This window comes from Phytophthora sojae (assembly GCF_000149755.1).
Source record: "Phytophthora sojae unplaced genomic scaffold PHYSOscaffold_5, whole genome shotgun sequence".
Lineage (NCBI taxonomy): Eukaryota > Oomycota > Peronosporomycetes > Peronosporales > Peronosporaceae > Phytophthora > Phytophthora sojae.
Genome location: NW_009258119.1, coordinates 1,769,178 through 1,782,782, shown reverse-complemented (window position 1 = coordinate 1,782,782; position 13,605 = coordinate 1,769,178). Strand labels below are relative to the sequence as shown.

General features: G+C 52.6%; 3 protein-coding genes across 3 annotated transcripts; 1 reads left to right on the top strand and 2 right to left on the bottom strand.

Annotated features, from left to right (window-relative positions):
* Window positions 1-2,758: 2,758 nt before the first annotated feature.
* On the bottom strand, window positions 2,759-3,217 carry PHYSODRAFT_410181 (hypothetical protein; the record flags this gene model as incomplete). Its single annotated transcript, XM_009530425.1, has 1 exon — window positions 2,759-3,217. A coding segment is annotated over one exon (459 nt), but the record flags the coding sequence as incomplete, so codon positions are not given.
* Window positions 3,218-8,836: 5,619 nt separating this feature from the next.
* PHYSODRAFT_506448 (hypothetical protein) lies at window positions 8,837-9,247 on the bottom strand (the record flags this gene model as incomplete). Its single annotated transcript, XM_009530424.1, has 1 exon — window positions 8,837-9,247. A coding segment is annotated over one exon (411 nt), but the record flags the coding sequence as incomplete, so codon positions are not given.
* A 2,086-nt stretch (window positions 9,248-11,333) lies between these two features.
* Window positions 11,334-12,694, top strand: PHYSODRAFT_506861 (hypothetical protein; the record flags this gene model as incomplete). The annotated part of the gene is given in 2 exon segments (XM_009530423.1): window positions 11,334-11,869; window positions 11,887-12,694. 2 exon segments carry the CDS (start codon window positions 11,334-11,336, stop codon window positions 12,692-12,694), a joined length of 1,344 nt encoding a protein of 447 aa, XP_009528718.1.
* Window positions 12,695-13,605: the final 911 nt, after the last annotated feature.

Below are 13,605 nucleotides of genomic sequence, written 5' to 3'. Positions count from 1 at the left end.
ATGCGGCGATCTCTGCATCTTGAACAGGGATGTGGAGATAACCATCGGAAAGATCATGTATGGCGAGGTGACCAGCGGAAGCATCAGCCATCGCCTCCCCCGAAAATTCAACAGGCGAGAGAGCTGAAGACACCTTGGTCGTATTCACCTTCTGATGCTGTCTTGCACGATAGCGTGATACAAAACTGTCACACTGCGGAGTACACGTGTGAAAGTTGATCGTATTGATAGCGGAACGCACAACACTCTGTGAATCTGGAACAGTCGAGCTTTCACTGTCTGGAGTCGACAACGAAGCGTTAACTGCGTGTAGATCGCACACTACTCGAAAACTCGATGTCGTTTTGTCATCGTCTGGCTCGCAATCATGGACGCTAATCGTGTTGACTAGAGATGGAGCAAATACTGGTGATGGAAACGCATTCGGAGTTGAGTCCATTGGAGGACGGGACAGTGCATCAGCTAGGACATTCATCGACCCTTTCAGGTGATGCAGTGTGAAGTCGAACTGAGCAAAGAAGGTCAAGAAGCGTGCAAGCTTCGAAGAAACCTTAGGGTGGTGTAACAACCACTGACATGCACTGTTGTCGGTGTAGATGTCGAAATGACGACCATAGAGATAATGACGCCATTTTTCCAACGACGGCTTAATTGCGTAGAGTTCCTTCTCGTGGGTAGGCCAATTTTGTTCATGCACACCCAACTTCTTGGAGAGGAAAGCTAACGGATGATCATGTTCGTTGTGCTTTTGCGAAAGCACTCCACCCACGCAATATCCTGAAGCATCGGTTGTCACGATGAACAGAAGAGAGAAATCCGGTAAAGCCAGGACTGGGGCGGATTGTAGTGCTGTTTTCAGCTTGCTGAAGGCGATATCATGCTCTTCATTCCAGTTCCAGGTGTTGTCCTTCTTGACCAGAGATCCAAACGGTAAGGCGATTGTCGCGTAGTTGAAAATGAAGCGACGGTAGTAGCCTGCGAGACCCAAAAAGCTTTGTAATTGCTTTTGGTTCATGGGAACTGGCCAATTGGCAATCACTTCAGTGTTCTTAGGATCCACCGCAATACCTTGGCTCGACACGGTGTGACCTAGGAACTGAACTTGATTTTGCCCAAAATGACACTTCGAACGATGACAGTACAGCTTTTCCCTGCGTAACACTTCGAAATCTATGCGGAGATGCTGCAGATGCTCCTTCATGTTCTTGGAAAATACACAAATGTCGTCCAAGTATACCACGATCAACGCGTATTTGCCCAATAGGACACGCATCAGACGTGACCAGACACCTGGCATTCCAGCAAGACCCATTGGTGCAACACACCACTGGTAGGTCTCAAAATGAGTGCGGAACGCTGTGTACTGACGCCTCTTCAAGGCAACCCTCATCTGATGGTAACCTTGCGCGAGATCCATGACTGAGAAGATGACGCATCCATACATCTTGTCAAATGTCTCGTCAATTCTCGGGAGTGGAATTCTGGCGATGATCGTCTGCGAGTTGAGCCAACGATAATCAATCACCCTACGAATCGGTAACGTGGCGTTTCCCGATCGTAGCCACTCAGCTCGAGAGAGTTGTCTCCCTAATTTAGGGTCCTTCTTCGGGATACCAAAGATGTTGGAGACCCAGGGTGAATCGGATAGTTCAATCCAACCTTTCTTCAACTTTTCCTCGACAAACAGATCAAGGGCTTCTTGTTCTGTCTTCGAGAGCCGGAAAGGTGCGCGTGTGCTTGGCATAGCATCTGACTTCATGTTGAGCTCGAATTCCACGCGTCGATGAGGAGGCAATCCATCGGGTAAAGCGTCTGGAAAGACGTCAACAAACTCATCCAGGAGAGGCACAATTTCTTGCGGTTCCTCCGTGACGAGTTGAGCTGGAGTAACTTTGACGCGGTAAATCTCCTCATAGTCATGACGCTTGGCTTTGGCTTTGAGCTCAGCACCAGATACTTCAACTTTGCGCAACACTGGTTTCAATCCTTGCGGTTTGAACTGTAGATGATGAGTACGCCAATCGATAATCGGCTGGTACTTGGTAAACCAGGGTTTTCCGAGAATGACATCGTGCTCAGAACTCATTGTCCACTCCAGGACCTCTAAGTCTCTGAATCGATAGCCATCCATCTCAATCGTGACCTTGCCCTTGTGAACAGCACGTTTCTTCGTTGTGCTTCCGTCAAACAAGGTGACTTGAGAGATCAATGTGTCAGGAATAGTGTCCACCAATCCAGGACGAATAACATTGCATGTGGCTCCCGTGTCTAGCATAATGGTGACACGTTTGCCCTCACACAGACCTGGCTTCCGAATCAACTCATTCGGAGCTGGTAGTGACTGGATTGTGGCAGCGTTGAGATCATTTATCTCAACAACTTCAACCGAATCTGGCTTCTCTGTGGCCAAAGTGTGAACAGCGAACTGACATCGCTTGGTGTCAGACTGATAGTTGTTGTTCGATATATGCTTCTGTCGATTTTGAAGTTTGAAGCACTGTTCAATCGTATGGCCAAGCTTCTTACAATACCGAAACTTCTTCTGGTTGCCACTGTTGCGATTGTTGCTTTGAACAGGGCGACGATAATTGTCACGGCGTGGACTATGCACATGACCGGTGTCGATTTCCATAGGCTCAGGTTCATTGTCAGCAGGACGCTGTGGAGCCGTGTTGGCACGAGTGAATGATGAGGAGTTGGCACGTCCAAAAGTCCTTGGAGGTGTCCAACGATTCTTGTGAAACGGACCAGCACGAAAGTGTGATCTGTCATACTCGAGTGCAACTGAGAGAGCCTCAGATACCGTCGTGCGACGACGATACTGAACTTCTTCTTTCGTGGGGCTAACAAGACCTCGAATGAAGTACGTGGTCTTGTCAAGCTCACTCATGTCCTTGACTTGCATGATAGCAACGCGGAATCGAGAGATGTAGTCCTCTAAGCTAGAACAACATTTTTGCTTGAGACTGTACAATCGATCTCGAAGGCGCTCCTGAAGGTCCGGAGGAACGAATTCCTTCGTGAGCTTCTGGATCAAGTCTTGGGCGTCACTGATGGAATCCCTGCAAAGCATGCACCATGCAGCAGCATTTCCCCTGAAATTGGCGGTCATCATGGCAATAATGCGCTTACTCTGATTCTCATCTTGCCAATCAATGTTCTTCGCCTCAAAGTAGTGAACAACTTGGTCGAAATACAACTCAACCGAGTCGCCCATGTTTCCATAGAAGCGAGGTAGGCTTATGCCCTTAACTTTGACTTCCTTGCGTTGCGAAGTCAAAACGTCGATTAGTGCTTGTTGCTTCTGCACCATTTCGACCACAGACTGGGTTTGACGGTCAGCAGACCATCCACCAGGATTCAACGAAGTCATGATAGTGTAACTTGAGCGAAAAGCTGATTAAAGTTACGCTACGAATGCGAGCTACTAGCTACTAGAACTAGAGCTACGACGACACTGTCAACAACTACTCGAAACGCGCGCGCTTGATGCTGATGATGCGATCAACGAAGGCACGAACTTCGGTGTCGATGCGGTTGACACAGGTGTTCAAGTTTTCAACGGTCTCGTAGAGAAACAGTCCAAACTCACTCGATGACACGGTCAAGGTGAGTCTCGAAAAACGGAAAGAAAATTTCACGGAGGTGATCCGTCAAGCAAGTAACCTCGTACTGCAAACGGGTAGCAGCACGGATGGTGAAAGCGCGTTGAACGGCTTGTTCAATGGTGAGAATGCGACGATGTTGGTGATCTTCTTCCCACTCACGAGCAGTACGCTTAGGCATAGACTGGAAAAATACCCGTAGCTTACGCCAAAGCTTACCAGATACTCGAAAATTACGCGAACAATTCAGGAAACGCTGAAAATTACGCGGATTCTCCAATCGGAATTACACGGGTGCTGTGGTTTAGGGTAACTACTGATTGGCTGAGCCAAAGTGTAATTTCTCTAAAACAATGCGAAAAAGAACAAAAACTTCACAAATTAACACTTAAACAACGCTACTTAGCGCTAATTCAAGCGTTGGCGCTTGGACTTGGAAATGGCTGTTTTCTGGCTGAAACCCTGAATAAGTAGCTCTTCCTCTTGAGCTTCTTCAAGTGCTCTTTGACGCGAGCTCTCCTTAAGTTCACGGTCGAACACAGTAGTGAGCGTATACGCACTACTTGTAAACTTAGGATGTGGCAAGCTTCTCGATAAAGTATACGCTCTGATTCGGAGCGATAACTCCCCTCCTGAGCCTGCAAGTGGTGAGTCAAGCTTGCAAAGCGGTTTACTGCGAGTAACCCCTTTAAACGAAGTCGATCTACTGCTTGTAGACTAGGTTTTGGGTTTGGTTTACCTTTTTGGTTGTTCACCTTGGTCATTCAAGGCCAAGTGAAACAAAGGTTTCCGCAATATACTAGGCTTATGTGCGTGAAGGTGTCTAGTGAAGTGAACAGCGTTAAACTAGTACACTCCTTCGGATAACTAACCGTTAGCGAAAAGCGTAAGGCTAGTTTAGCAAAAATCGACTAGCGAAAAGCGTTAATGTCGACTATGCAAGACTTTTACAGCTAGCGAAAAGCGTTAATGCCGCTAAGTCAGAGTGCACGTAGAGAAGCAGTTAAAGCGAAAAGCGATAACCCTAATCCGGAGGTTGTAGCAGTAGTCGAACTGAAGCCGAAGTAGCGAGGCGAGTCGGTTGGAGCTCTTCTGACCACTTGCCCGGCGAAAATTGACCGACTTGTGCTACCAGATGTGAGGCTTGAGCAGTAGGAGACGCAGAGGCCGCGAGGAAGTGTTGACCGCGATGCCGAAAGCGTTGAGGTGGTTGGATGCAAATCACACGAGGCGGTCCCCAGAAAATTGCCGACGATGTGCCGTCACCTCTGTGACCTGGAGTTTGTATCGTATGCTGATTGGTGGATGACTTGGATACGGCGCGGCTGTACCCGTGTGACATGGATGGCGACTGTGGGAGAGAAGTGATTTCTCAGGATGAATCCAGCGTCTGACCGCAGATGGGCCCAACTGGCTGGAAGTGTGAATCCTGGGAGTGCACGCCCAGAATTTCAGAGAACACTCAGTCCAGCCGCGGACTTTCCCTTACGATGAGTGCCTAAAGTCTGGCGGAAAGTGTCTCTGGAGAATGTATCCCAGAGTGCGCCTCATCTTGCTGTGGCTCAGAGTGCCCCAGAGGATCAAATTACCCTGAGAATCAACCCACTACTACCATGATCATGCGCAGGAGGCCACTAAACCCACTAAAAGTGTGGCTTTGAGGAGATACATACGAGTCTGCACTGCAGCAGACTTGTTACCCAGAGTGCCGCACTGAAACCTAGAGTGCCGCACGATGACCCAGAGTTCACCTCCCTGAGTGCAGGTGACCCAGAGTACCAAAGATGATTCTCTGGGTTTGGACCATAAATCCAGACTCTCTATACTGAACTTAAGTGTTTCCCGAGCCAACACCCAAGAATCCCCACAGTTCCCCAAGATTCCTCAGAATTCCCAGGATTTCAGAAGATGACCCTGAGTGTCACCTGGTTTTCAGGGATTCGAGTCAGTTCGAAGTCAGTCTGCAATCAAAGTGATGCGTGACCTTGAAGAACCGTTGTGGATGCACAGACTGGATACTTTCGAGTAGTCGAGAGGGAGTCCTGCACCATACTAAACCAAGTCTAAGGACCCACAATTGGCACTTCCGACGCCGTGCGACAATGGATTCGCAAGCCGATCGCAAGTATGGACCGCTGAATCCAAGGTATACTCAAGACAAGACATTTGACCCCAAGCATAGTAAACAGAAGATATTTGCCCGAAGAAGAGAGAGAGAAAGAGAGAGAAGTAGCTGATAAAAACCAAACAGAGTCCTTTTACCCTGTACTGCGCAAGTGACTTCGGCCAAGCCTGCCGACGGAAATCCGGAGGACCCGAGACTACGACCGCGGGACGCTAAGGGCACATCAACGGCGAAGGACAGCCGTCTGTGTGGGCTCCATCAAACTCAAATCCAGTTAGGTGGTGACCAGTGACGGCCTTGAGCTTCCTGGGGTGATCCATCTATTCCATATCTTAGTTGGGTCACTTGCTGTGCTCGTGGTAGCCCATTTCATATTATTCCAGAGGGTATTCTGGGGTGCTAGGTAGTCGCCTCCAGGATTTTCTATTGACTGCTTGTGTGAAGGGAAGGTAACTGATAGTGATTGTATTTTCTTCCTTTATTGGAGGTGGTGCGCGTTTGTGTGAGTCTCAGGGGAGCTAGGCCCCTGAATTTCAGACTCGAGTGAGCCTAGTGTATGTGTGACCCACCGTCCAAGGGTCCAAAAGAATAAGTGACGGCTAGTTGTAGTGTTTGTATACTCTGTATTTGTTGGTTTTATCGAGCTAGGAGGGCATTTGGGTAAGGTGTCTTCTGAGTTCCAAGTCCCAGAGTTGACTGAAATCCTGGACCCTGAATTCGTGATATTCTGGGTTTCAGGGGATCTGATTCTCTGGGTTTACCTTTTGGTGTGGAGGTGCGTTCTGAAGTAGACGTGCGCTCCCGCACTTCTTCGAGGCTACATTTTCAACCGGTGGAGTGCCGTTCCGTCGAAGACAAACGAGCCGACAGGGATTACACAAGGTACCCACGGTGTGATTCTCAGGGTTTAAAGCTTTGCGGCTGCGAATCTCTGGGTCTATCTTCTTGCTGTTGACTCTCAAGTCGATTCTCTGGGTCTACCCCTGGGGAACAGTCTTGGGCTGCGCTATACGAACCTCCCCCTGGGCGACAAAGGTTTCATCGGCCTCGCCTCAGCTGGTGCGCGTGCCCGGATTCGATTGTCGAGGATTTCACCGGAATCAAGTGTTGAAGAAGTGTTGAGTGCCCGTCAACTTCAAGCTACCAAGATGCCAGGAGGACGAGGGGCGAAGAAGAGTGGACGCGGTGACGGAGGACGCGATAAGACGTCACGTCAGTCACGTCGTGTTCAAGGTATGGAGCCTGAGGAGCACAAGGACCTGGAAACAGTCGTCCGCGACGCTCGGAAGGTGAAGAAGGCTGCTCGCGAGAGCGAGGCAGTGCAAGGTGGGGACGTCGAGGCGTCTGCTGTCCAAGGTCAGCTTGCTGCTGGATCGCAAACTCAGGAGGAAGAAGTTTCCCCTGGGTTCCAAGGTTCGACGGAGGTGAATTCTGGGTCGCGGATTCCTGAAGTCCCAGAAGAGCACACCCGCGAGGGTGGTGCTCTGGCGTCTGAGGGAGGCACCAATGCGGTTGAGCCCCCGGAGATGATTGACTTGGTCTCATCTTCGGACGAGTCTGTTGTGGAAGTGAAGTCGGAGCCCGTGCGAGCGAAGGAGGAGGCGAAGACTTAGAGTTCCAAGGTGGATTCTGGGTTCGCACCACCTGAACCCAGAGTTTCAGCGCCAAGTTCGCAAGCGGCACCCAGGAAGACGCCTGAAAGCGACATCTGCTGCGCCTGCTCCGGAATCGGGAGCAGCGGCGTTGGACGCCGGGAGCATGGTGCTGTACGTTCGACGTGAAGTTCGACGCTGGGAAGAGGTGAATCCTGGGAAGGTGACGCCGCCAAGTGTCGTTTATGAGTGGCCGACTCCGAAACCGGATGCCAACTCGTACTTCGCGGCCGCGTACGCAACGGGAGACTACCTCAAGTGGCGTTTGTCTCTAGAGAATCAAGATGAAGCCTGGATCTCTGAGTTTCACCTCGCCCGGTGGGGCGTCGGAACTGCTCAGGATCTCATGGCGACTACGATTCCCCAGAGTATCATGACCGCCCGTGAGTGCGTCGCCAATCTGCAGACTCTGTTCTGCGAAGCCGGATTTGAGTTTGTCAATTTGATCCCTGGCTGGTCTTCGACGCGTGCTTCCAGGATTCCAGAAAGTCTGGTGCGCTCTGTCATGGAGGAACCCCAGAATTTCATCGCTGTGGAACTGGTCGAGTGGAGATTGGTGGTAGCTGGTGTGCCTTTCAAGGTAAACTCTGAAGATCACGCCGCACCAAGCGCCCAAGAGCAAGCACCAAGACTGGACTATCACAAGGAAGATGGAGACGGTGATCTATTGATGACGGACTACGATGCGGATCTACTGGGCCGACAGTTTGTCCTGAGATTCAGTGTCACTGGACTCAGGATTTCACGGAGCCCACGAGGGTTGAGTGATGGTGAGCCACGATCCAAGCGTACTCAGCATGGACCGCCTCGGCCACAAGTCCCGTCAACGCCATCCGCGCTGTCTACACCGTCGCTGTCCTCTCTTCCAGCGTACAAGTCTTCGACTGGTGCCTCGCTTCAGAATTCCACTCCCCTGAATTCCATGTCCAATGGACGTGATTCTCTGGAGGCGGAAGCCAAGGACGCTACCCCAGGCGCGGTGCCAAGTGTCGTCGGTACCTCGCGCGCTTCGGATGAGAGTACTGCCTCGGGCGTTCAAACGTCTTATGGTAGCTCTTCGTCTTCGTCGATGATGTCGCTTGGACAACGAGTTGGAGCTCTAGCGCTTGTGGCCCAGAGTGCCGGTGGCTTTGCAGCTGCCGGTGATCTTGGATTTCAGGTCACCCGGACAGTCATCCCGTCGCGTATTGTGTCAGTCGACCAAGATGACGTTGAGATGGCATCGTCGGTGCACTCTGACCCAGAGATCGCACCCAGGAAGGCCGGTCTCCCCAGTATTTCAGCCACGACTTCCGAGCCGAAACTCAGGGTTTCTGCCCCGATTGCTGGATTTGGTGGTCGCCGATGAGCGGAGTCAACACCAGAGCTCTAAGATCGAGGTGCGCTCTCGACGCCCGACGAAATCCAGAAAATCATCTGCGTCGAGCCGCTGGAGTGGATCCAGGAATCTTGGGTCAGTTTCGTCCGTGTCCGCGAGGTCTGGGCCCGCCCAAATCGAGCTGAACGTCTTGCGACAACAGCAGGAGTGGCAGGCCCGCATGGAACAGGAGCAACGCGAGTTTCTCGTCAGAGAACGCCTGGATGCCTTGGGCCGCGAGCGCCTCAGGGAACAATGTGACCTGGACGCGCGTCGCCAGATCCAGGAACTTACGGGTCACTTGGTCCACGCTGAGATCGCCCGAGGAGAAGCGGAACGGCGTGCGCAGGACGTGGAGGCTCGCCAGACCCAGAGTTCCACTGAAACTCAGGGGATGACCCAGAGTATCACGGAAGCTGTACGTCTTGAGCGTGAGCGCCTGGATGCCGCCTACGCCGAGCGCTGGCGACGGCACGAAGCCGAAGCCGACTCGGAGCGCGCGCGCTGGGTTTCCGAGACCTACGCCGGTTGGAAGGAACAAATGTCAACTATGGAGCAGAAGGTCCAAGAACTTGAGGCGGAGAAAGAGCGAGAGCGGGAGTCTTCCGAGAATATCCAGCGCTTCCACGCCGGCCAAGTGCGCGACCTTCGTGTAACATTGGCCCAAGTTCAAGCGCGTCGCGCAATCGTCGCCCCTGATTTGGCAACAAATGTGAGGTCGTCAGTGGCTCAGAACCCTGACGTTGCAACCCGACCCCAAGAATCCAGTGGCGTAATCAACGGAAACGCAAGTGTCACAGGCCAGAGACGGGAGACAGCTGATCCGAAGAACACGTCCGAAGTCGCCGCCTCCCAGCTAAGAGCGACCCTCGCGCAGACTCCCGCCGACACTTCCGGCAGAATCGCGCGCGTCAAGCGGGGACATGGCGCTACGGAGACCAAGGTGACGCAGGATGTCAAGCTCGAGCCTGTGTCTCTGGGGAAGACGTCGGATCCCAGGAGAACAGCGACCTCTAAGGCCACGCAGGACTCTAAAACAGACTCCAAGCGCTCTGCACCCAAGAAACACCAGCAGAAGAAGAAGAAGCGTCAGGATGTCAATCCACCCTCGGACTCAGACCCAAGCTCCGATTCCAGCAATGATGACTCGTCCTCTGAGAGTTCGGATGACAGTTCGGACGGGAACCCTGGGGTTAACCTGACGACGGCCTCTACGGCTCAAGCTGGTACTACGCTCCTGACGTTCAAACCGTACATCAACTCGAATACTCTGGGTGAGTTCGATACTAAGGCGTCACTCAGGGAACGCGTGCATTGGTGGGAGCGTTTTGCGAACATGGCGGCTCAGGGAGGTTGATCTACGAAGATGCGAATTCAGGAACTCAAGTTGAAACTCTCGGGAGCTGCGCGTGACTGGTTCAACCAGTTGCCCAAACACACTCAGCGTGACTGGAAGGAGCTGGCGTCTACATTCAGGAAGAAGTACTGTAAAGCGCGCTCGTCGTACTCTGAACGTTACTTCACGATGGAGATGAAGAACTCAGAGAGCGCCCTGGATTTCTTTTATCGTCTGAATTCCGCCGCTGGGAAGGCTGAAATTGACTTTCGCAAGTCTTCGAAGCGCCTGGAGAAACATACCCGGAGGTTCATCACGAAACTCAGGGACACGCGCCTCAAGACGTCGCTGCGGGGCCAGAGATTCAGGAGTATCGCTGATCTAGAGAACGCTCTGGAACAGGACGAAGATGTCTGGAGCCGCAGCGACCATGATGCTCCGCCACCCAGAGTCCGTGACTTTCGTGCCGACAACATTCCTCAGAGACGTTTCAAGCCGAAGCGACAAGGACGTGCGTATGTGACTAGGGGCGATGTCTCTGACTCTGAGTCAGACGAAGACCCTGAAATTCACGCGCGTTTCCAGGAAATCACGGACGAACCCAGAGTTTCAGCCCGAAGTGTGAGCGCGAATTCAGGGTCAACTCGTGAGATCTCTCGAGAAGAAGCTTCTACGCCTAGCGCTGGGAGTCGGGCGAGTATGAAGGGTGCCGAGTGGACTCAGGCGCTGACGAACGAGGTCTATCGCGTGATGGATAACATGGGATGGCGTCCACCGAACGCCCAACCAGGACCGAACGCGAACTCTTGATTCCGTTCCCCTCGCCGCGAAAACCCGAATTGGGACAAGTTCTGCGAGAAGTGCGGCAAGTGGGGGCACCCAGAGGAAAACTGCTGGAAAGACGTGAAGTGTGATCGCTGCCTGGAAGTGGGTCATCCGACTCACTTGTGTCGCGCGCAACCGTGCGAGAACTGTGGCAAACTGCATCTCGGGAAACCGTGTGAAGACTGGAAGACACTGGAAGCTGTGAAGAAACTCGCCCGCCAAGGTGCACTGAAGGACATGCCGAGCCAAATCCTGGATAAACTTCTGGATGGCGAAGCAAACTCTGGGAGGCCGTCCAACCAATAAGCCCGCTGTGTGGGGCGCCGGGCTGAAGAAGGCCCCAGAGTTATGTGTTCTAGTGTATGTAGGCCCGGAGCTGAGAACAAGAACCCAAGATAACCAACAATGCATGACTACGTTGACTCAGGATTTCATGACTTCCCCTGAAAATCAGCATCCTGAACAAGCGAACTCTGGGTCGGTGAACTCTGAAGAAATTGTGGAGTACAAGCTGAACCCTGGAGAGCGCTACGGATGGTGGGAAAACAATGATCCTGACCCAAAGAAACGTGATGTGGCGATGGTGCATGGCGCTGTGAACGACTGCCGGACGAGAGTTCTCCTGGATACCGGTGCGACTGTGAATATTGTGAGCTTCGACTTAGCGCGTAAGTTCGGACTCACACTCAAGTCGCACAAGCAAACCAAGGTGTCTGGCATGGGAGGCGTTCCGACGTACATCGGTGCCAGTGCTCAGGTGAAGATTACTCCCGGTTCGAGGGCGATATATCTCCTGGATGTCTGGATTGCTAACATCGGCGAAGGAATAGAAGTTCTTCTGGGTATGAGTTTCATGTTTGCAGCTGGAGTGAGGATCAGTGTTCGCGAAGGTCTCGTGACACTTCCGGATGAAGAGGCGATCATGATGTGTGGATGGACTCCAGAGGATCGCCTGGGGTCGACATGCCCGTGGAAACCACAGGTAGTTGGTACCTGACCCCTGGGGAATCCAAGGTGGTGAAGATCTCGTATGGATCGACGAACCCACAGCGTGAGGTTGTGTGGGCAGGACGAGGTGACCGCTGGGTAACGCACCTGATTTACGCTGCGAGATCCTGGCCGGTCGCCGTGAAGGTGGTCAACATTTCGGACAACGACGTCTGGATTCACTACAGAACGCCAGTCGCCCGAATTGTGGAGTACGGCTTCTTCCCACGTGCCGGACGCTTTGTGCGCCCTGGTTCGCTTGCGTATCGGGAGTGGCAGACGCTTATTCTGGAGAGTGTTCAGTCGCGTGAGGGCAGACTTCGGGCGGAACGCCTGGCTGCGCTTGAGCCATCCTGTGTCGAGACCCCAGAGTATCAGTGGCCTACGAAGATTCTGCCGCGACCTGCAAAGGGCCCCGACATGGCACTGCTTGCCTCGATTCTCAGGAAACCGAAGCCTCGTCGCGTGCGCTTCGCTGAAGACGCTGCAACTCAGACTGAAGGAGTGCCTCCTGAAGACCCTCCTGAACTCCGAGACGTTGCTGTTGATACGAGTGACTTGGGTGACGTTCTGGAGGAGGCGGTGACCGATGTTGCCTCGCAGACTGTCGGAACCCCAGAGGGCATGAGTCCTGAAGGTGATACGGCCGCTGAAACCCTGAGTTTACAGGTTGAAGTTGGCAGTGATTCTCAGGGTCAGTGGTGCGACGAAGGTGATTCTCTGGGATTCGATGTGGGTGACGACGATTCTCAGGGTGCTGGGATATCTCGATCTCAGGGATGCCGGGAACTCCGTTGGAGAAGCTGAAGCAGGAATATGAGCGCTGTATGCAGCTTTCGACAGTGGACCTCGACTACGAGCCTGCGGTCTACATACGTGAAGGAAGTGAGTTGCTCTCTCAGTTGCGTGACCAGTTGGTTATGCTTCCTGAGATGCGTGACTTGACCCCTGAGGGCAAGCTCGAGGAGGCAGATGTTGGAGTCCCTGGGAAAACGATGTCCGAGATGGAAGACCAAGTGAGGCGAATTCTGGAATATCATCGGAAGATCTTCTTGGGAGACGGCAATGCAGCTCCCCCACCTGCCCGTGGAGTGGTTTGTGACCTGGATGTAGGCGACGCTAAACCTGTTGCCCAGCGTCCAAGGTCCATTGCATCACACCTGTGGACTAAGGTGTATGAACTTCTGAAGAAGCTTCTGGAGAACGGGCTGATCGAGACTTCTACGTCCCCCTGGGCATCTCCAATCGTGATCGTCCTCAAGAAGAATGGCGTCGACATCCGGATGTGCATCGACTATCGCGTGGTGAATGGCTTTATCAAGCTCTCACACTATCCGCTGCCGCTTATTGATGATCTTTTGATTGGCTTTGAGTCGGCGATGTGGTTTATGAGGTTGGACATGGCGAGTGGTTTCTGGGCTATCAAGATGACCGAGAGAGCCAAGTTGATCTCTGCGTTCGTCTGTCCCTATGGGCACTACCAGTGGGTCAGGATGCCGTTTGGCCTCAAGAACGCGCCGCTGATCTACCAGGCAGTTCTCAATAACTGTCTGTGGGGATTTCTGCTGCTTTCCCCTGAGGAAGAAGCTGAGGTCGACCAAGATGTCTTAGACTTTTTGGGGTTGAACTCTGGGGAACCCAGAGTTTCAGGTGAAAATGCACCGCGACTTTCAGTGTTGACGGATGAGATGACTGTTTTTCAGCGTAACATCCCGGCT